At 41.7% G+C, this 22,464-nt stretch overlaps 2 protein-coding genes and 1 long non-coding RNA gene across 3 annotated transcripts; 2 read left to right on the forward strand and 1 right to left on the reverse strand.

Moving 5' to 3' along the window:
• The first annotated feature begins 449 nt into the window (after window positions 1-449).
• Window positions 450-6,993, forward strand: tmem185 (transmembrane protein 185). Its single transcript, XM_058415208.1, has 7 exons — window positions 450-640; window positions 1,545-1,721; window positions 2,085-2,292; window positions 2,386-2,469; window positions 2,763-2,939; window positions 3,249-3,372; window positions 5,267-6,993. The coding sequence occupies exons 1-7, from the start codon at window positions 603-605 to the stop codon at window positions 5,509-5,511; spliced, it is 1,053 nt and encodes a 350-aa protein (XP_058271191.1). The 5' UTR covers window positions 450-602; the 3' UTR covers window positions 5,512-6,993.
• Window positions 6,994-7,402: 409 nt separating this feature from the next.
• On the reverse strand, window positions 7,403-8,444 carry LOC131368949 (uncharacterized). Its single transcript, XR_009207223.1, has 2 exons — window positions 8,308-8,444; window positions 7,403-8,109 (listed from the first exon to the last, which is right to left on the reverse strand). It is a non-coding gene; the product is annotated as an uncharacterized LOC131368949 (long non-coding RNA).
• Window positions 8,445-8,464: 20 nt separating this feature from the next.
• stk26 (serine/threonine protein kinase 26) lies at window positions 8,465-22,413 on the forward strand. Its single transcript, XM_058415207.1, has 11 exons — window positions 8,465-8,867; window positions 13,810-14,040; window positions 14,711-14,767; window positions 14,844-14,952; window positions 16,803-16,960; window positions 17,296-17,481; window positions 18,691-18,836; window positions 19,425-19,521; window positions 19,762-19,824; window positions 20,344-20,480; window positions 20,700-22,413. Exons 1-11 carry the CDS (start codon window positions 8,826-8,828, stop codon window positions 20,713-20,715), a joined length of 1,242 nt encoding a protein of 413 aa, XP_058271190.1. The 5' UTR covers window positions 8,465-8,825; the 3' UTR covers window positions 20,716-22,413.
• The last annotated feature ends 51 nt before the right edge of the window (window positions 22,414-22,464 follow it).

A 22,464-nucleotide genomic window follows, 5' to 3' on the forward strand; every position in this document is an offset into this window, starting at 1 on the left:
CCACACAGGCATGGGGAGAACATGCAAACTCAACACAGAAAGGCCCATGCCTGTTCAATCCTGGGATTCGAACCCAGGACCTTCTTGCTGTGAGGCAACAGTGCTAACCACATGCTGCCCCAAATTGCAAAATAAATCTGCTAAATAATTTCTCACATGTGGTGGAGACAAGCTTGCATAGTTTAGTGCTTTTGAGAGCCAATAGAATTATTATTATTATTATTATTATTATTATTATTATTGCTGTTGTTGTTGTTGTTAATAAAGGATTTTTAGGTTTTTCTTTCCTGTTTTTCTTTCCTGTACTAATTTTTTATTGCATAACTGGGAGCAGGTGATTTAATAATTATATCACAGAAAGAATTAAACAAACAAACAAACAAACAAACAAAAACAACCAGACGGTCCCTACTCGGTCACGTGACACAGGCTCGTCAAGCCGAGCCCCGAGGAGTGTTTCCCAAACATCTGCGCTCGCGGAAAGCTCAGCCTCAGTAATGTCAACTCACTGAGATTAGCTTAGCTTAGTGTAGCTGCGGCTAGCAGCCCCAGTTCCATTTAACATCATTAGCATCAAATATGGTATAAAAAGGCAGGAAAAGATGAATCTTCGGGGATTCTTTCAGGATTTTAATCCAAGGTATAATCTCGCAGCCGTGTGGTTTTTTGTGTGTTTGTGTACTCGGGTTGTGGTTAGCAAGTTAGCCAGCTAGTTATGTTGAAAAGGCCTAGCATAGCATTAGCATTCTGACAGGACATCCGTGCTTAGGCTTGTTGGCTAGCATATTTTGGTTAGCTCGTTTGCTGTAAATTCACAGCTTTTAAAGATTCTCTTCTTCCTAAGATAAACTATTACAGCTGTTAGAACAGGGAGAGGATTTGTTGTACTTGCTGCTGAGAGCTAGCTAACTTTCGTTACAGACTTGTGATGGCACACTGTAGGTCTCACGTCTGGAGTTGAAACAAAAACAAACACTTCTTCGGGGTGATTAATGACGGGTGTTAAAACTTCTCTAAAGTGTAGTCGAGTGTGCTGTAGTGTGTTTGAGGCTTTATAACAGTTAATAATACTTTTAAGAACAGTACTTCTCAGCCTTCAAAATGAAACTCCACACCCCCTGAGTTGCACATTCATTCATAACATCTGTACAATAATATGTTATTTATTGATTGAAGTCCTCGAGCTTTTTGTTTTTAATTCCTGAGCAGATGTTGCTTTTATGCTTACTTGTTTATTAAAATTTATATCAGCATATACCTTTTTGACATGTGGCCATAAAACATCCTCCTGGCCAAGACAGGCATTCAACATAAGTCAGCAGTTAAAGGGTAATACTGGATAATAAATCTAAAAAACATAATAGGTAACACAGAGTTCTGATTTCCACAGCTGGAATAACATTGAAAAACTGCCCAATTTGCAGAGCTGTGATTCACAGTTGCCAGACGGATTTAGTGACCCTGTATGTGCTGTAAAGATGACCAGTTTTGTGAAATGTTAAAACAGTTTAAATCCTTACGTTTGTTCACTTCTTCTCTTTTAGTAAATTCCTGATCTATGCGTGTCTGCTGCTGTTCTCGGTGCTGCTGTCTTTACGTTTAGACAGAGACATAGAGTGGAGTTACTGGGCCGTGTTTGCACCCATATGGCTCTGGAAGCTCATGGTCATCATCGGGGCATCAGTGGGCACTGGGGTATGGGCTCACAACCCTCAGTACAGGTCAGCGCACAATGTACACTATATTTTAGCATGCATATGATTGTGTACCACTAAACTCTACATGTTTATTGTAATTGTTAGTTTGTAGTGGGGTGCAAAACGCACATACTATACCATTTTTACTGTAAAGCTACAATTCAGTATATTACGATGCCACTGAATCTGCTGTTCTATCGTGCATCTCGATTTGTGACCGATTCTGTTCAGTAATCAGTTTTTGTTAGTAATTTTGAATTAAAAAGAGGTTAAGAATCTGATACAGAATAGAGGTGTAAGGAGGTAATTATAACCGATAACCCTGTGGTCACACTAGCAAGTGACAGGCATCTTTTTATTTTCCGTTCACATGCACGTGATTTTTAGGGCTGAGGGTGAGACCTGCGTAGAATTTAAGGCCATGCTGATCGCTGTCGGGATCCATCTCCTCCTCTTGACATTTGAGGTTCTGGTGTGTGACCGTGTGGAGAGAGGGAAACACTTTTGGCTGCTGGTTTTCATGCCGCTGTTTTTCGTCTCGCCCGTCTCCGTGGCAGCGTGTGTGTGGGGCTTCAGGCACGACCGCTCACTTGAGGTCAGTCACTCAGTCAGATGTTAGGAGACTGTACTTCGTGTTCTTCAGTTCACGTTTAACGCCTCCCTCTTGCCTAACTCTTCTTGTTCTCAGCTCGAGATCCTGTGCTCTGTAAACATACTGCAGTTCATCTTCATCGCACTGCGGCTGGATAAAATCATCAACTGGCCGTGGCTGGTGAGATCTCGTACCCACTCTAGGAAGTGGTCATGTAATCTGGTAGTAGTGTTAGGCATTAGTAGGTGTTCAAGCATTATCCAGATTTCTTGTTAATTATGAATCAGCTTGTGCCACCTAGCTTTTTAAAACATCTTCAGCAAGTCTTTCCTGGTAGTTTGAGCTGTTCACACACGATTTACCTCCTGATAATTTCCTGGGAGTCGTACATTGTTGTGCCAGTGAAGAGTTAAGAGGAAGTAATGGTACGTTTCCTTTTCATTTTGTTTCTTTATTTATTTGTTTTTGTACAGGTGGTCTGTGTGCCGCTGTGGATTCTCATGTCCTTCCTGTGTCTCGTGGTGCTTTATTACATCGTCTGGTCTGTGCTTTTCCTGCGCTCGATGGACGTGATCGCAGAGCAGCGTCGCACACACATAACCATGGCCATAAGCTGGATGGCTATTGTTGTGCCCCTGCTGACTTTTGAGGTTAAAAATATGTGAAATATGCTTATGATGTGTGTGTGTGTGGGTTTGTTTTGTCAGGAAAATCATCTGTATTTATGTGCTCCCCCCCCCCATTACTGTCTTATTGCTGATTCATCATTTTTAATTGGTTTAATTAAATAGCATAAAAGTAGAAGAAATAGTGTTCTACAATTCACAAATACAGAAACATTCAGCATTTGATCCAGAGTGTCCTGAATTTTGTTTTTTTCATTTCCTTCCATTAGAAACCTGGACTATATCATTTTCGTTTATTTCTTCTTTTTTTTTCCTATTCCCATTTTACACCAGATCCTCCTCGTGCACAAGTTAGATGGTCATTACGAGTCCAAATTTGTGCCGGTCTTTGTGCCGCTGTGGATCTCCCTGGTGACACTGATGGCAACTACGTTCGGCCAAAAAGGAGGCAATCACTGTAAGTCAATTTGCTTCATAAACAGTAACACGGGTTTCATTTCAGGGTTTCTGTATCATCCAGCAGGAACGTTTCAGTTAGAATTCCTCCCGACGTCACAGCATCAGTCACGTGAGAAATAAAATATTTCACACTGCTGACAAACAATTAACATTTGATGAACGATTAAATAAATCACATTCACATCCAGCTCTGTTTGTTTTTCCCTGGACTTCAGCATGCGCAGGAGTGTGAGGGTCAGTCATGAAAATCGTGCACATATCGCCTGCTTCATAAATTAACCTTCCAATCGTTTTTAAAAAACACGTAAGGCTGTAATGATACACTCTAGTCACGAGTCAATTCAAAATGCTGGCTTCACAATTTTGTTTTCATTCTCGGAATATTTATTAATTTTTAATTTTAATATTATTTAGAACAGGGCAGCACAGTGGCTTAGTGGTTAGCACTGTTGCCTCACAGCAAGAAGGTCCTGGGTTTGAATCCCGGGTTCGAACAGGCAGGGGCCTTTCTGTGTGGAGTTTGCATGTTCTCCCCGTGCCTGTGTGGGTTTACTCTGGATACGGTTTCCTCCCACAGTCCAAAAACATGTACAATAGGAGTGAGTGTCGGTGTGTGTGGTTGCCTGTCTATGTGTGGCCCTGTGATGGACTAGTGACCTGTCCAGGTCTCAATGTGTGCTGGGATAGGCTCCAGCAGATCCCCGTGACCCTAATTAGGAATAAAGTGGGTATAGAAAATGGATGGATATTATTTAGAATGAAGAGAAATTATGAGTGAATTTTTCTTAATCAAAACAATGTGCATTTGTATCAGATGCTATGAACAGAGGTGCAATATTGTAAGCTAATACTACAGGTTCACTGTATCTGAAAAATTTAGATTGAATGCACAGAGACTCTGAAATAAAGCTGTAAATTTGGTTAAAATGCCTGATTTGTGCAGCCTCTGGTGTTTGAAAGATGAAGTGAAGAGCTCTTAACCATTAGAGCAGGTTTGTCTAACGGTGTGTAGTGTAGTTAATGGAAATATCGTTCTGTCCATCAATTCACAAGCGCAGATCTCACAGGCTTTCCACCAACGAATGTGATCATGTGACCGGCATGTACTCTCTGTATTTTTAAGGTTTTGGGTTATACAGATCCTTCGGTGTTCAAATAATAAGTTTAAGTAATGCTCTCAAAAGAATTTTACATTTCCATAAATATGTAAATTTAACATCCATGAGTGTGCACCTTGCATGAGACAATAAGGACCACAGTGGTTTGAGGTGTCCAGTTCTTCTCGTTTGTAAAACTGTACAAAAAATGTATTTCCATTACTTAGTAATAGTCCAGAATTGGAAAATATTTTTGATAAATGGTCTGGGACACCAAACAGGTCTGATTTTACAGGTGTAAAGTTTGTAGATCAAGGCTGTAACTGAATATAAAGGCTTTATTTGGAATGAAGAGATAATCTGACACAGCGATGGCTACGAAAAACAGGAGCATGTATTTCTTTTGGTTTGTTTGTTTGAATCTGTCTTCTGGCCTTATGAAACTTGAATGCTGTGGAAGTTCACTTCACTCTACTGAGTAGTCTGTTCTCACCCACTGTGCTATGGTGTATTTCTTTTCTTTTCAACATTCTGTCACTTCCCAGGCACCACACTGTGCACAAGCCAGCATTTTATTTTACTGGGCTCTTAAGAAAAACACACTATATACACAGTACTGCACATGCTTTTTTATGACTCTTTATCTGTATTAAATGACAAACAGGAACTATAATAAATTTCTAGCTCTGTCTTTTTTCACTAAAAAAACTGTGTAGGCCCACTTTGGGTATTTTACACCTCTATTGTAATATTCACGTTCCTCTCTCTCATGCTGTGCTTGTTCCCGTTGTCCAGGGTGGTTTGGCATTCGTAAGGATTTCTGCCAGTTCCTTTTGGAACTCTTTCCTTTCCTGCGGGAGTACGGCAACATCTCCTACGACCTGCAGCATGAAGACTCCGAGGTGTCCGAAGAGCTTCCTGCCCATGAGCCGCCAAAGATTGCACCCATGTTCCGCAAAAAGACGGGCGTCGTCATCACGCAGAGTCCTGGGAAATACTTCGTGCCTCCTCCTAAGTTATGCATCGACATGCCGGATTAAAATGAATTCCTTGAACATTGAGTGAGTGGAATGTAGTGCCATGTACTAGAGTTCCCGTCCGGCCAGCGGGAGAACCCCGGAAGTGAGTGAGGCAAAACATTCTAGACAGTCTCGGCTCCTGTGTGCTGAGATTAAAACTTGAACGAAGTGGCAGGCAGCGAGCATGACTTGCTGTTTGACTTTCCCCCGGTAATCTTTTCCACACTCCTACGTTCCCATCACTCCTTTAACACTCACTGTAGTCTTGCCAGAGTAAGCCGAGTACAATGTGAGAAAGTTATGTAGCTAAGCCAAAGAACATTAGATGGGTCATGAAGCTGGGGTAATGTCCAATGCTGCCATTTTTTCCAGCAATACATTACTTTTTCTTTTTTTAAATCTGTGTCCAAGTATGGCAGCAGCGAACAATTGAATTATTTTTGCTATGACTTTATGTTTGTAGTTGATCAGTCACCGTTAACCTGAGGACACTGACTCACCAACACACGTTTATGGACCATGTAGAAGTATTTATAGCCTTATCACATTGTGATGTGTGTATTTAAGAAATTCTGTCGTGTTACTCTCGCCTGTTGACCCGTTTCCTGGTTTATCACCGAAAAATAATCCAATTCTGAAGCAACTCTATATAACACTAGCAGCTGAATTAAAAGACTTCTGTTCGATTTATTACACACTAGGCTTGTGCGATATTGATCTTTCCCTGGTCACCATTTACCATTACATTTACTCATCTAGAACCTTAAAAACGGGAAGAGCATTTTCACCATTTTAGGTGTAAGGAGAGTAGGTGAGGAATGATAATATTACCAATTTGCAGTCAGGCAGGGACAATCGCACAGACTGGATGCTGGATTAAAAAAAAAAAAACTACATACTTGATATAATCATACTGTACATACTGACCAGCACAGGAGAGAAAAAACACCACTGATTTCGAGTCCGAATCACCATTAACTTCATTTATAAGGCATAAGATTTGGCACTTTGTGGGTTTTTTCTGTTACTCTGAAGTTCCCAAAAGGAAACGTGCCATTTTTGGACTACAGTTTTGTTCCAGTTCCATATATCTTTACCTGATGATAACTATACAGGTGTGTAAAGTTCACTAGGAGTGTGTGTGGAACACATAGGCAGTGTAATAACAACACTCACTGGGGGAGTGATGCGGCAAGACGCACAAGCAAGAGTTACCGTCGCCATTGAAGTGTGTTATTCTCGTACAACAGTGCGGTGTGAAGTGTGTTCGTCTGCGTATAGCGCAACAGTTACACTGATCATTTATTAATGATCGACTTGTCGCACATTTTAACAGTTTACAGTGAGATCAATGCTGTGGAACGTCTGAGAGACGAGATCCTGTTCTTATTTATTTATAGCAGCTTTAAACATTCTCTCTCTCTCTCTCCTACTCACAGCTTGTCATTTTACTGATAAACTGACAATCTAAACTATACTTTTCTCTGCTTTTGAAATTAGAAACTTACACCTGAGACTTTATAATTAGTGTTAGATTATGTGGTGCATCCACTGTACATTGTACCCTATTACTATAGAAACAATAACATTAGAGCGAGGGCATTGATATAAACCTGTCGTTTAAGTGACCTACGGAAAGCCCAGCCGCACGGTCATTCGGAAATAATACACACCTTCTGACCAATCAGATTCGAGCATTCAACCACGCTCTTGTCTAAATCTTTATATCGCACAAGTCTAACACGCATTATATAACTTATGTATAGATATACAGTACAATATATTATATGCTGAAGTAGACCATTTAACATGCATTTTCAGATCTAAAAGCAGCTCTGATGTATCAGTCTTTTTTATAGATGCACACTTGCATGTATGTATGTATGTATATGTGTGTATGTATGTGTATATATATATATATGTGTGTGTGTGTGTGTGTGTGTGTGTGTGTATGTACTCAGCTGGCCTGAGGTAGCAACAGTGGAGATCTTGGTAGCAGATACGGACCAACATGTGTTCACTCACAGTTGTGTTTGTTAGTCGTGTAAAAGTGTCGAAGCTCTTCATTTTAGCCAACATTAAAATATTATGCAAAAATGGAATTGTGTCTTTGCAATTCGGTTCAATCAAAAGTAAAGATGTAAGGGATACAGCAAGTCATAATCGTTCCATCGAAACACCACCACGACATCACTGAGGCTTTTGTTGTGTTGAGATAAAATGAGTGTGTTGCCTAAAGAACTACAGCACCGTAACGCTCATGAGCTGGTTACGTCCCAACACTCATCTTTACATATATTTGATAATAATGTTCTATTCAAACATGCTCTACACTCTGTGAAGGTTTTTCCACTAGATCCTAGAGCGTACAGTATGTGTGTTCATTCAGCTACAAGAGCATTAGTGAGATCAGATTCTGATGTTGGGACGTTGACGAGACTCATCCCAAAGTTGTTCAGTGGGGTTGAGTCCGAGTCAGGGCTCTGTGCAGGACACTCCAGATCTTCCACTTTCTCCAAGCTTTACCTCCACACCATGTCTTTCTTCATGGAGCTGCTTTGTGCACAGGGACATCATGATGGAGCAGGGTTTGGAAATCTTAGTTGCAGTGAAGGGAAACTGTAAAGTTTGTAAAGGGAAACACAAACACATCCCAGGTGAGAGAGGAGAGGCGCTGTCGGTCTTATTACTTGTTGCAGGCTCTTTTTTATTTACCTGTATGCAAATGATGTCGAACTTATGTAATAGAAGGGAAAAGACTCTCTGACCATGTATGTCTCTTCGTGTGTGTGTGTGTGTGTGTAATGACTGCCTCACCTGTACAGGTGGATGGAGTGAACAGTACAGGGTGTAGTTAGTTAGTGCGCGCGCAGGAAGTAATGGCCCACTGCTCCTGTTAAAACGACTCCCCGGTGACGTCATCGCTCCACACTGCGCGCGCGGCTCCACCCGAGAAAACAAGTTCCAGCGCAGGTTCCCAACATGGCGGCAGCGTCTCTGCGCTGAAGTTTGTACAACACTGGCTAAACAACAAAAAAAGCACCCTGCAATGTACCGTCTCGTCGACGCTTACTGCAATATCTGGGAATTTATTTAAACGGTGTAAGCTTAAGACGTGCGGGAGGACGCCATGGTAATTCATGATCGCGTTTTATTTTGAAAGTTAAAACTTTTTGTTGGTTAAAGCTAGTCTGCTAGCTTTAAAGGCAGTTTTGTTCGCTCGCCAATTGATATAGTTTCGCGGACACAATTGAAGTTGCGCATTTTGGACAAGGAACTCGGAAAAGAGCGTGTGGTTTTGTTTCGTTGTTGTGTTTTATCGGATTTGAGGGAAGATGGCCCAGTCACCGGTGGCTGTTCAAGTTCCCGGAATGCAGGTAAGTTTCAGAAGGTGGCAACCAAAGGCCCCTTACACGTCTTTCTTTTTCTACCTCTTTTCCTGAAAATGTATCGTCCTGCGTTTGGATTGGTTAGAAGTTCACACTAAAAGGAGACACAACCAATCGTTCGGCGACCTTATTTATAGTAGCCAGTCCAAGCGCGGAAGGCTGGACGTTTCTAGCCAATCCTAACTTAGTAGGCGGGATTTATCAAATACGGGTAGGAAATCTAAATACGGCCCTCGCCCTTACCTGGATGCCAGAATAGTAAACGTCAGGATTTCATTCCTTTTCTTTTTTTTGGCCAGTTTTCTGTAATTCAGCCAGCAAAGTACTTTAATACTTATTTTTTTATTTACTTAACGTTGTTTTCTCTGTGTTCTCGATTTCTGTCGGTGTAAACTCGCAGTTTGACGTTAAACGGGTTTAACAGCTTTTAACACCTGTCAGCAGGCACGCGCACGGCAGGGTGCGTTCACTGGCGCAACAGCCTTCTGAATGTTCGTTCGATTTTTCCTTTTTAAACCTCTCGTATTTGTCCTACAGACGATATGATGCACTTTACTTTACCTAGAACATAACGATCCATTTAAAAAGAACGTTAAACAGGTAATCTTTCGATACAGCTTAGTTTACTACTACTGTTTGACGTGGGCACACTCAGGCCTGATTGGATACGGATATAATTGCTCGTTAACTGTGATTTCAATCTGTATTTTTGTCATTCTAATGTAGGACGTCAGAGTGACGTCATGTTACAGGGTTTGACCGAATTACACAACAGCGAGTAGCGTTCAAGATGAGCCACGACCCCACCCAGTTTAAACAAACCATTGAAGACATTATCAAGAGCTTTTTTACAGACTCCCACTGAAGGAGAATCCCTGTGCTTTGTAAAGACTGAGGAATTCCACTGTTCCTGAACTGAAGAGCCACAGGTTGGAAACAAAAACCGAAAATCGCCTCTTGCCTAAACGTCACCTTGTACAAACTCCGCCCCCAATAAACACCTAGTATATATTTTTTCTGTACCTGAGTGATGGTTGGGAATTGTGTGTGTGTGTGTGTGTGAGTGAAGATGTTTAGTCAAAAACACAGATGAACCATGATTACTGCTAATGAGCCGATACTGTAGAGCAGTGATTTTCAACCACTGTGCCGTGACAGATCGTCAGGTGTGCCGTGGGAAATTATCCAATTAAACTTAACTGGTCCAAAATAATTATTAGTTACTACAAACAATGTGCCATTGTTGAACGCCTGTGCATGGTGATGTAGTGACTGGCAGAGTAATGAACACTCTTCCACATCAGTAGGTGACCTTGTTAAGTCACGACAATAGAAACAAGAATGCAGAGTATTTTGTACGCCGGTGTGAATGCACTGAGAAATAGGCAAAAGAACCCAGGTTTCATGCTGAGAAAGTATAAACAAATTGAGAGATTACATTTTTCATTAAATATAGTGTTAGGCTGCAGTGTGTCATTTAGGGATTTTTTTAAATATAAAAAATGTGCCATACCTCACTGCTGTAGAGCAAGGCATGCCTCCAGGGGGTGGGGTATATGTTTCTAGAAAGTGTTTAGACAATTGTGAATCAAAACAAAAATAGCGTACTGGTTTTAATTTTAAGGTGAAGGTTACGAGAGAGAAGACCTTCACCTAAGAAGGCTCCAAGTTCCTCTGTACACTCCGCCATGTTTTCCTTGGGCCCGGTGGTTATAGTTTGTCAGAGAGCAGGTTAGAACGTTAATCATTAGACGTTACTTAGTGGAGAACCTTCTCTCTAGACCATTAGTGCTTTCAGTAAATTGTAAATCCTGTAAGTTTCCAGAATTCTGGAAGTGTTTCCTGAAGCTGAGTGTTTACAGAGCTGCAACATCACTGAGAACATTGTAAATGATGGCTTTGCTGTATAAATGGCTTCATCTGATCTGAGGCTACTGTAATGAATATTTCTGACCAGTCTGCTGAAACATTTCTGTTCTTTAGTGGAATATTAACTCACTGGGCCGAACCCCGTGGCTGTACATACATGGTTTAAGTCGGGTATGTTAAATATCACTAATATAAATATAACTTGTCTGAATTCACATTGTGCTGGAATTTATGCTGCTCTGATTTTACTCTGATTTCGGGAAGCGTTCACGTCTTATTAAAAAAAAAAAAGCCTTTCAGCTTTAGGCCACGCCCACTTCAGGGGTAGATACAGTTATGAATGTTGAGGCAGATGCAGATGGTGGCTTTGTGTTTCTCCTCCACCACACTAAGGTTCTGAATATTTTTCTGCACAGTGTGCAGTATCTAAAGTACTCTAAAGTAACATTCTGCTGTAATAAACTCTGCTGTATTTATTTAGTGTTCTAAAGGATAAATTCTCTCCAGTGTAGTGCTGGTTCCTGCAGTGACACCAGCCCTCTGTGTGTTTAAGACTTTCTGAATCACAAAACTTTACTTGCGTCACTCTGAGCTACATTTGCCTGGTGATGTTAAGACTCCACTGTGGGAATGTCTTCTTCAGGGAGAGTGAGAGAGGGGAAGAGAGAGAGGAAGGGGGGGTGGAGTTGGAGGGGGGGGGGAGAGGGGGGGGGGTGGGAAAGGGACGGGGGTTAGAGAGGGACAGGGGTGGAGAGAGGGGGGTTACAGAGGGACAAGGGTGGGGGGGGGCGTGGTTAGATAGTGAGAGGGAAAGAGTGAGGGGGGAGTTAGAGAGATGTGGGGGGAGTTAAAGGGGGGGGCGGAGAGGGGGGGTTAGAGAGAGGTGGGGGAGAGGGGAGTTACAGAGAGGTGGGGGGGGCTTAAAGAGTGGAGGAAGTTACAGAGAGGTGGGAGAGGGAGGGAGTGAGAAAGGCGGGGGGGGAGTTGGAGAGGGACGGGGGGGGAGAGAGGGGGGTTACAGAGGGACAAGGGGGGGGGTGTGGTTAGATAGGGAGAGGGGAGAGTTAGAGAGAGGTGGGGGGAGTTAAAGGGGGGGGTGGAGAGGGGGGGAGAGGGGAGTTACAGAGAGGTGGGGGGGGCTTAAAGAGAGGAGGAAGTTACAGAGAGGTGGGAGAGGGAGGGAGTGAGAAAGGGGGGAGTTAAAGGGGGAGTTGGGGAGAGGGGGGAGTTAAAGAGGGAGGGGGGCAGCTTAAGGTTCACTTCATACTTCATACACCATCACTGTGTATAAAAACACAGTCTGATAAAGAAGTTGCAGCACCTGTGTTTACTCACTGTTAAGGGTGAAATGGATAAACAGGAGGTGTGTGTGTGTGTGTGTGTGTGTTGCGTATGTTAATTGCTACCACAGAAGTGCTGGGAAATGTGAGCAGTGCTGATAATCAGCTCAGGCACAAACTAAGCTCCCTCGTGATCTTGTTAGTCGACTGATAAGCGAGTCATTTGGCAGTGTTTTTTCAGGAGGAGACAGACTCACTCACACACAGCAGGTACGATGCAGCAGGTCTGCAGCAGGTACGACTCACTGCTGCTCCGCCCGTCTTACACATTCCCTCACTGTACTGCTGCGTCTCGTTCGCTCTCGGCCACGCCGGTGTTGGTGCTGAGGTCGGTCACACCGGTGCTGGTGCCAGGGTTGGTCACACTGGTGCTGGTGTCGACGTGAGAGATGTGACACTGTAGACCAGAAGTTAGTCAGCGAGCAAATGAATCTCGGATGATGCATCACGCTTAGAGACGTAACGATTCAATACACTTCAGTTAGATTTACCGCTGATACGATCTGATTCACTTCTGATTCACTTCAGATTCAGTTCAGAAAATCATAGTGTCTATTTGTCTGAGAATCTTTGTTTTCTTCTGCCCTCAAAAATATAGTAACACATCCGTTCAGTTAGCGCATTCCATCTGTGATTAATGAGCAGTGAAAGAGAAATAACACCAGTGTTAGATGCTGTGTCTTTAGCTGCAGGTAGGAGGGAACTCCATCTCTTCTTTGTAGGTGTGTAGTGTGTTTGTGGTGCTGTGAGTGTTACTGCATCTAGACCTGATGTCCTGCTGAGGCTTTTAGAATCCACACAATTTACCAAGTTTATAGATTATATATTCTCTCTCTCTGTCTGTCTCTCTCTCTCTACCCCCTCATCACACACATTCTCTCTCTCTCTCTCTCTCTCTCTCTCTCTCTCTCTCTCTCTCTCTCTCTCACACTCTCTCTCACACTCTCTCTCTCACACTCTCTCTCTCACACTCTCTCTCTCTCTCACTCTCTCTCTCTCTCTCTCTCTCTCTCTCACACTCTCTCTCTCTCACACACTCTCTCTCTCTCTCTCTCTGTCTCTCTCATTCTCTCTCTCACTTTCTCTCTCTCACACTCTCTCACTCTCTCTCTCTCTCTCTCTCTCTCTCTCTCTCACATTCTCTCTCTCTCACACTCTCTCACTCTCTCTCTCTCTCTCCCTCTCACTCCCTCTCTCTCTCTCTCTCTCTCTCTCGCTCTCCCGTTAGTTTTGTCTGAAGTTGTTGTCAGTGTATAAATTGACTGTACATCATTTCAGGGCTTGGTTGTGAACACACACCAACACACACTTCACTATTACACACACACACCAATAAGGCACAAAATTGGCAAATTGAGAGATTCTCAATTTAAGTTTATTGTTTATCACTTCCAGGAAAATAATAAAAATGATTATTGATTAATTTTTATAGAAATCTTCATAATCATACCATTAAACTCACTCTAGAACTGTATATGCCCCGCCCCCTGGAGGCATGTCTTACTCTACAGTAGATGTTCAGGTTGGTTCTGTTATTTACTTCACAAGAAAAAAATTGTCAGGTCAATTTAAAATATGTTTCTATGACCCGTGATGTAAATGACCACAGACAGGACTGTAAACACTTTCATTAATTTACATCTGTCTATCTGTCTGTTATAAAAGCTGTGTGAAAGATCTTAGTGAAGATTTCTCACTGAATAAACTCTCCTGTTTTCCAGAACCCTCGAGCAGATCCTGAGGAGCTTTTCACTAAACTAGAGCGCATTGGCAAGGGATCATTCGGAGAGGTTTTCAAGGGCATTGACCGCCGCACGCAGAACGTGGTGGCCATCAAAACCATCGACTTGGAGGAGGCTGAGGATGAGATCGAGGACATCCAGCAGGAGATCACCGTGCTGAGCCAGTGCGACAGTCCACATGTCACCAAGTACTACGGCTCATACCTGAAGGTCAGAACTTTGATCTAACCGATTAATCGACTGTATGAGACGTTAGTTAGTGACTCAGCTGTTTAAATAATCTTATTGTTAACGTTAGACCATCTATACTACGAGTCGTTACTATAGAAACGATAATGTCCAGCTGAGTTTTGTGTGATTGTCCCTGCCTCCCGTTCCTGACTGTACAGATGGTGTTACTCTAGCTCTACTGTGTGCGAGAGTGCGCGTGTGTGCGAGAGTGCACGAGAGCGAGTGTGAGTGTTCCCTGTGGGTGCGCGAGAGCGCGTGGGTGTTCCCTGTGGGTGCGCGAGAGTGAGTGTGTTTGTGTGTGCGCGAGTGTGTGTGTGTGTGCGCGAGTGTGTGTGTGTGTGCGCGAGAGTGTGTGTGTTTGTGTGTGCGAGTGTGTGTGTTTGTGCGCGAGAGCGAGTGTGCGCGAGAGCGAGTGTGCGCGAGAGTGCGCGCGCGCGAGAGCGAGTGTGCGCGCGCGCGAGAGCGAGAGTGCGCGAGAGCGAGTGTGCGAGAGCGAGCGAGTGTGCGCGCGAGTGTGTGCCCATGCGCATGAGAGAGTATGCACATGTGAGATTGTTTGTGTGCGTGAGACTGCGTGCGCGAATGTGCGTGAGTGCGAGTGTTCCCTGTCTGTCTGAAGGTCTAAGATGTTCTGTCTCTCTGTATTCAGGGCAGTAAGCTGTGGATCATCATGGAGTATCTTGGAGGAGGATCAGCTCTGGATCTGGTAAGATCTCACTCTGTGTGTGTGTGTGTGTGTGTTGAAACTGGTACCATCAGGATTTGTGGTGTTTGTGTAACAGTTGCGGGCCGGACCTTTTGATGAGTACCAGATAGCCACCATGCTGAAGGAGATTCTGAAAGGCCTGGACTACCTGCACTCTGAGAAAAAGATCCACCGAGACATCAAAGGTGCGTGTGTGTGTGTGTGCGCGTGTGCGCGTGTGTGTGTGTTCAGTCTATTTGCGTCTGTGTGGAAAAGCCTGATGGGTGTGACTCGTTTGTTTTTCCAGACTTTTTGCTTTAGCGCTTGTTTGATCAGGGCTGGGAAGGTGCTCCTGAGGTCAGACTGCTCTATGAATAGCTGCTGTCCCTGAGTTCTGTTGTGATGCTGATGTTTGCTTTCTCTTTCAGCCTTTCTTGATCATTTAGAGATGAAATGTAATAGGACTGGAATGTTCTTTCCAGCTGTTCATGGCAAATATCAGGAACATTTGAGATAAAGTAGGCGTCTCTCCACAGCGGCGTCTGTGTAGGTTCATGAGCGGGATGAAGCTGGATCACGTTTCATTTCAGTGTTTATTCATTCAGAGCCAGCATCTGTTCTTCATATTCGTCTTTATCATTAACCTTAAGGAAAATGTGTTTTGTTTTTCTGACATCTTTTGACACAGAAGTAGATTCTCTGTGGGAATTGCGGAATTGTGCTTTAGGAAAAGATGGGAATTATGTATTCCGTGTGAATGATGATGATCATGATTTCTGCCTGAAGGGAAACGCAGGGAGGTTTTGTTGGACCTGCTTTCAGACTCTCTGTTCATTCAGACCGAAGACAAACTGAAACTGTACTGCTCCACCCACTACCACCCTAGCAACAATCCCATAGCAACCACCTGTTATTAAATAACCCACATAACTAACTGCATACTTTAACTGTTTAACCTTCAATAAGTGTAATGGTTTAAATATTTAACATTTTTAAAGTCAGTTACGCTGAAAGACTGTAGTTTAATCAGCACTTTTTTGCATTTTTCACGAGCTCCTGTCAATCCAACACACACTGAACTTTACACTCCAGGTCTTTCATAAAGCATTTGTGCATTATTTCATTGTGTGAAAAGAGATTTTGCACCGACTGAAACGGCGCGGTCCACAGCGCCTTAATTCTGTTCATTTTAGTCATTCAGATGAATTACACCGTGAGAATCTGTTTGTTTTCTGGAACCTCTGAACTCTGACCAATAGGAACAGAAACCGGATGTAAAACACATCACCAGAGAAAGAAGTGTTACCAAAGAGACGGGTTTGATTTTATCTTGATTTATTTATTTAATCATCCCCAACTGAAAGACAGAAAAGTGAGTGTTCCCACCGTTCGGGTGTAACGAGAGTAGAGGAGAAGTGATGGATCGTCTGTGCAGGTCAGGAACAGAAACCATCACAGCTGGACAGTGGGTTTTAGGTGAAGGTGCAGTAAAAGGGTGGGGCCTTGATCTCAGTCACATGATGTACAGCGTGTGTGTGTGTGTGTGAAATTTGGTGATCAGAGGCGCTTGTTCTTGATCACTCCACTATGTCCACAGAACAACTGATCAAGTGATTTAAAGTCAGCAGGGAAGCCAGTCTGTGGATTTGAGACTGGTGAAATGTGTGTGCACTCGGCTTAGAGCACGAGTCGGAATGGCTCACTTATTACGTCTTCTCCGCCTCCTGCATGTTCACTATAGGTCTGTTATCTGTAGTTAACCTTGTGGCTAAGAGTAAAAGTTCACCTCGTAGTTTATCATTAAGAGTCAGAGCTGCAGACAGGCTAACATTAAACATACATTCACTTATTGAGCAAACGGTTCAGTTGCCTCCATTATCCAAAACTCAAACAGAGGTTTAATATAAAGCTTTTCAACAAACGTCCACATTAACACCTGGTTACCAGCGGTGATCCTTTACTCATTTTATCAGGGATTAAACACAAAGTATTAAAGCTTGTGCTTCATTCTACTCTTCTGTGTTTTCATGCTCTGTGTGGTGTTTGCCATTTGCAGCCGCCAACGTGCTCTTGTCCGAATCTGGGGAGGTGAAGCTGGCAGACTTTGGCGTGGCGGGGCAGCTCACAGACACGCAGATCAAAAGGGAGACGTTTGTTGGGACGCCGTTCTGGATGGCTCCAGAAGTCATTCAGCAATCTGCTTACGATTCCAAGGTAGGATTCAGTGTGTTAATGTGCTTACACAGTAAACATGACAAAAGACTAAACATAAATGCAGCATTAATTATCATAGACTATTCATCGTCACATGTCAGACTTCTTGATCGGTGTGTGATGGAATAATGCCATTATAGATGATGGTGTGTGTGAGTTGTTAAATGTAATGTTAAATGAAAATGTAAATCATATGTATGGCCGTTATGAAGCCAGGAGTTTTTATGGAACTGGTTTATTCTGGTAATCATTTATACCGTGTTCAACATGCTGAGAAGTGTTTATATATACACCATGTAGCTGATGCTGGACGTGTTGATTGTGTTGTTCTCCAGGCTGATATCTGGTCACTGGGCATCACCGCTATTGAGCTAGCTAAGGGAGAGCCGCCCAACTCGGACATGCATCCCATGAGAGTTCTCTTTCATATCCCGAAGAACACACCCCCGACCCTCAACGGTGACTTCTCCAAGACCTTCAAGGAGTTTGTGGACTCGTGTCTGAACAAAGACCCTACATTTGTAAGCAAAGTTTACCCACCGTGTCACACAAGCAGGACAGATTAATCCGAGTCTGTGACATTAAACGGATATTAATCCGAGTCTGTGACATTAAATGGATATTAATCCGAGTCCGGACATTAAGCAGATATTAATCCGAGTCCGGACAATAAGCAGATATTAATCCGAGTCCGGACATTAAGCAGATATTAATCCGAGTCCGGACATTAAGCAGATATTAATCCGAGTCCGGACATTAAGCAGATATTAATCCGAGTCCGGACATTAAGCAGATATTAATCCGAGTCCGGACATTAAGCAGATATTAATCCGAGTCCGGACATTAAGCAGATATTAATCCGAGTCCGGACATTAAGCAGATATTAATCCGAGTCCGGACATTAAGCAGATATTAATCCGAGTCCGGACATTAAGCAGATATTAATCCGAGTCCGGACATTAAGCAGATATTAATCCGAGTCCGGACATTAAGCAGATATTAATCCGAGTCCGGACATTAAGCAGATATTAATCCGAGTCCGGACATTAAGCAGATATTAATCCGAGTCCGGACATTAAAGTCTGGGAAGGTCAGAATTGTGGCTCACACTTCACCTGTCATTCACAATAAACAGTAAAAATACTTCAGTGTGTTACAGAAATAAGTGTTCATTATGTGCTGATGAGCACACACACACACACACACACAGCCCTCTGACAGAAATGTAAATTCAGTTAAATTATCTGGAATACGGAGGTTACTCCTGCTTTAACTCTGACGGTCAGCAGCTCTGTATAAAACTTCTATAAAGGAGTAAAATGTTTCCTTGCATCCTGAGCCCTGTGACTGTGTCTGTCTTTTCATCTGATCCCCAATGAGGAAACCGACGAAATGCAACTGAGTGATATGACAAAAATCACATCACTGCGTATCAAATTTACAAACAAAAAATACTGAAATAATTTCAAGAATTTTTTTTTTCAATGAAAAAAAAAATTCAGCAGCTTCCAATATGTTTTCATGATTTTGTTTAATCAATGAATTTTAGTTTTTTATTTAAATAAGTAATTATTTAAAAAATTAAGAAATGTTAATTAAAAAGATATCTAATCTCATGTAATATGTATAGTGACATATTGTAATAAATTATCACATCACCCAGAAGAGTTTATTATATTTTAAGTTTATTATCATTTAAGTTTGTGAACCTCTCTCCCTCTCTCCCTCAGAGACCAACTGCAAAGGAGCTACTGAAGCACAAGTTCATTGTAAAGAATGCCAAGAAGACGTCCTACCTCACCGAGCTGATCGACAGGCTGAAGCGCTGGAAAGCCGAAGGCCACAGTGACGGAGACTCGGACTCGGACTCTGACTCGTGAGTACAATAACATTTAGACTAGCCCGATATATGGATTTCATCAGTCTCTCTAAAAACAGAAATAATCCGATCTAAATATGTGTCAGGTAATCTGATCTGTGCAGGTGTTTTGAAGCTGGCAACTTAAAACAAAGTGTTGAATCACTTGACAGATCTCGATAATCATAATGATCATTAGAAAGCCTTTTAAAAAGAATCACAGAAAAATCCAGCATCCATTTGAGTCTCTGAGCTCCTGACCACACACTGCTCTTCTTACACCCGTTTGCTCGCTTTCCTGTTCTTTTTAGTCGACTGGTTCTGGACAGTTAAATTACTTAATGTAATTTGTTTAAATGTTAAATTCTGAACGGTGAAAAATGAACGTAAGACACCATAAACTGTTTGTGTAGATTTCCTTTAGCACATCTGTCAAGCTAGCCATCAATTTGAGGATAGATTGAGTTTGTTTGTTTTTTTCCATACCTGCTGAGTATTAATCCCATCATCAGGACAGGGCACTGAAGGGGAAAATATACAGAACATCTGTAACTGCCCAGATCTTCAATGTTTCTGATGTTTATGATGTGCTTTTAATGTTTACAGAGAGCCGAGCAGCAGAGACAGCGACACGTCCCCCGAGTGGTCCTTCACTACTGTCCGCAAGAAGCCTGACAAACAGCCCAATGGAATGGTGTCTCTTGTAAGAATTATACTTTGTTGCTTAAACATATTCATATAAATATTTAATTTATATGAAAAATAATTTTTTATATTTGTCATTTTAATTTTGTAATTTCACATTTAATAATTTTATCCTTGTAATTTTTATTCTGAGTAAATTAAATAGAATTGAATAGAATTTTTTGGATGTGCAACAGCTCTGTTATTCCACCGAACTGAAGTTGTTTGGTTTTTCACTGCTTTTTATTTTCCACATCAGGACCAAGTGGTACAGAAGAAGTCAGCCAGTCTGTCCACAGTTATAAGTCCGGTGTTTACTGAGGTAAGGGAAAGGGTCACCTCATATCCACTATGACACTAAGGCCTTGTCCACACTAATACGTTTTTGTTTAAAAACGCATATTCTTCTATCCGTTTTGGCCTTCCGTCCACACCAAGACGCCATTTTTAGTCAATGAAAACGAAAATGGCATTTTTAGTCATGTGACCATGTGGACGCGGAGCGTTTTTAGACAAAAACACGTTTTCAAATTTATCTGGATTAATGTAGATGTAGCCTAATGCCCGGACCATTACCTGGACGCTAACACTAACCCTGGATAGCTTTGTCTCGTTTTTGGGTTTTATATAGCGGATGGATGGATGGATGGATGGATAGATGGATAGATAGATGGATGGATGGAAATATGTACATCAATAAATAAGGCTGTCGGTATGTGCAAAGAGAATGTGCATATCTTTAATATCATGAACACTGATTAATAGAATTTGCCAGTTTCTCTCTCTCTCCCTCTTTCTTTATATATATAATTTATTATTTTTACACTGTAATGTATTGTAGCTGAAGCTGCAGCACAGGGACGAAGACGCGAGGAGGAGTGTGATAGAAAATCTGGAGAAGAGTCTGCATGCTGCTGAGGACGTCTGCCCTGGAATCACAGACAAGATGATCAGCCACATCCTGGAAAGGGTTCAGAGGTCCGTGTTACTCCTCCTCACACTTCTGTTCTTCTCTCATGAGTCTCAATAGAGTGAACTAACACAAAAGTGTCTCAGAAAAGCGCCGTTAATACGTTGCGTACTGTTTATTTCGAAAGTGTGTGGTTTTCTAAATACATGTTTCATTATACAAATCGGTCTGGACTACAGTTTGTTACTTTTTGCAGTTGTTGATTTTTCTCTCTAATTTTTCTGTAGGTTCTCTGTGAGTTAGAGTTCAGAGTGGAAATAAAACGCGTCTGAATAAGGAGCTGGACGACCAAACAGCTACAGGATCCTACGATCTCTGCTCTTCCTGTTCACTGAACATTAATATTATACACACACACACACACACACGCATGCCCTCTCCACACACAGGGACAGGAGGGACTCAGGTCACACACTATATCATAACCAAAAAAGGAATTTCCCTTTTCACAAAAGACACAAATATATATATTTTCTCTAATTGTATTTATATCATTTTTGCCATGTGCTTTCATTTTAGATTTTAGCTGGTGCCCTATGATGTGTTAGTGTTTTAGATTGTTATTTTATGACAGATTGTGAGTCACAGATATGCTTCTAGGTTTCCTGCTGAGCATTAGATACGTCAGTTCACGTGTCCGAGTGTGTGTGAGAGTGTGTATGTGTATTTTTGTTGACCCTTTGTGATTTTTATTTTATGCTTCTATCAGTAATATTTGTGGGAGAATTTATTCAATCTTTTTATGCCTTTTTTTTTTTTTTTTTTTTAATGAGGGTAGAATTTCTGTTCGCTCTACATACTGTTACGTGTAGCATTACGACTGCTGTATGGGGAAAACCTTCATATCACGTTCAAGAAAACACAGAAATACCTCAGACAAAACAATCCATTTGAAAGCAAAGAAAGCAACCTAGATTTTTTTTTTTTTTTTCATTAATAGACATATGGTGCTTTATGGGAGAGGAATTTTGCTGTGCAAAAGAGGCTTCTGTTTCCGACACCTTAGATTGAAGATGTTTCCTAATCTTAAATTGGCAGTTTTTGTCCCTCCACATGCACATGTGGGCTTGTTGCTGATGTGACAGATGTCGATAAATCTTTTGTTCCTTCTTTCTTTGTTTTTGTTTTTTTGGAGAGCTCTAAGAGAGATACTGTACTTCTGAAGGAAATGCACTGCATACACTTTGTACTGGGTGGGGAAACACACACACACACACATACACATACATATATACTCTCCTGGTCCCGTGACTAGATCTGGAGGAGAGGCTGCACTTCTCTAGCCAGCAGAAGTCAAAATCCTCCACTGCAGTTTCAGCATTAGAGAGCAGAGCTCCGTGTAATCAGTAGCATAGGAACTTGTGCAAATTTTCAAACTTCTGAAAATGGGAGCTTATTTTGGGGATAGTCTTAATAATATAGTGGTTCATAGTCTAGGAAGTTTCTGCCAAGCTTTTAAAACATAAGGGTGCCATCACTGGTATGGTGGTGAGGTGATCAGTGCGTCTGTTGGCTTGGAGACGTTTACCGCCAACATTGTGCCTAAACTTTACTTCTCTGTGTATGTATGTTTATTATTATTATTATTATATTATTAATATTAATATTATTATTATCTTTATAAAGCTTTAAGGATTTCACATGTTGCCAGACTGAGGTTGAAGAGCAATAAAGGTGATGTTATTATTTTTATTATTATTATTATTATTATTATTATTATTATTATTATTATTATTATTATGTCTTTAAAGATATGTTGATACCAGGCTAGGTTTTTTGTAAATGTTATCTTTTTGTAAATGGTTTTTGAAAATGCTACACAGGTATCTGTCAAAGCTGTATCATATATATATGTATAAATCTATCTATAGGCCTTTTTTTGTGCTTTAATTGTTACAAACTGGTATGGTTTGACAAATAAAGATGTAAATTATGACACTGCATGGGAGTATAGGGGTGTTTTTGTATATTTGTTTGTTTCCTGTTGTGATA

This window comes from Hemibagrus wyckioides, linkage group LG18 (genome assembly GCF_019097595.1).
Source record: "Hemibagrus wyckioides isolate EC202008001 linkage group LG18, SWU_Hwy_1.0, whole genome shotgun sequence".
Taxonomy (NCBI): domain Eukaryota; kingdom Metazoa; phylum Chordata; class Actinopteri; order Siluriformes; family Bagridae; genus Hemibagrus; species Hemibagrus wyckioides.

What these genes read in the sequence shown, in the direction of transcription:
- tmem185 (XM_058415208.1), top strand. Translation starts at nt 603, where the DNA reads ATGAATCTTCGGGGATTCTTTCAGGATTTTAATCCAAG. An exon ending in TTTCAGGATTTTAATCCAAG is followed by an intron (nt 641 to 1,544) that starts GTATAATCTCGC and finishes CTTCTCTTTTAG; the next exon opens with TAAATTCCTGATCTATGCGT. An exon ending in TGCCCCTGCTGACTTTTGAG is followed by an intron (nt 2,940 to 3,248) that starts GTTAAAAATATG and finishes ATTTTACACCAG; the next exon opens with ATCCTCCTCGTGCACAAGTT.
- stk26 (XM_058415207.1), top strand. Translation starts at nt 8,826, where the DNA reads ATGGCCCAGTCACCGGTGGCTGTTCAAGTTCCCGGAATGCAG. An exon ending in ACTACGGCTCATACCTGAAG is followed by an intron (nt 14,041 to 14,710) that starts GTCAGAACTTTG and finishes CTCTGTATTCAG; the next exon opens with GGCAGTAAGCTGTGGATCAT. An exon ending in CCAATGGAATGGTGTCTCTT is followed by an intron (nt 19,522 to 19,761) that starts GTAAGAATTATA and finishes TTTCCACATCAG; the next exon opens with GACCAAGTGGTACAGAAGAA.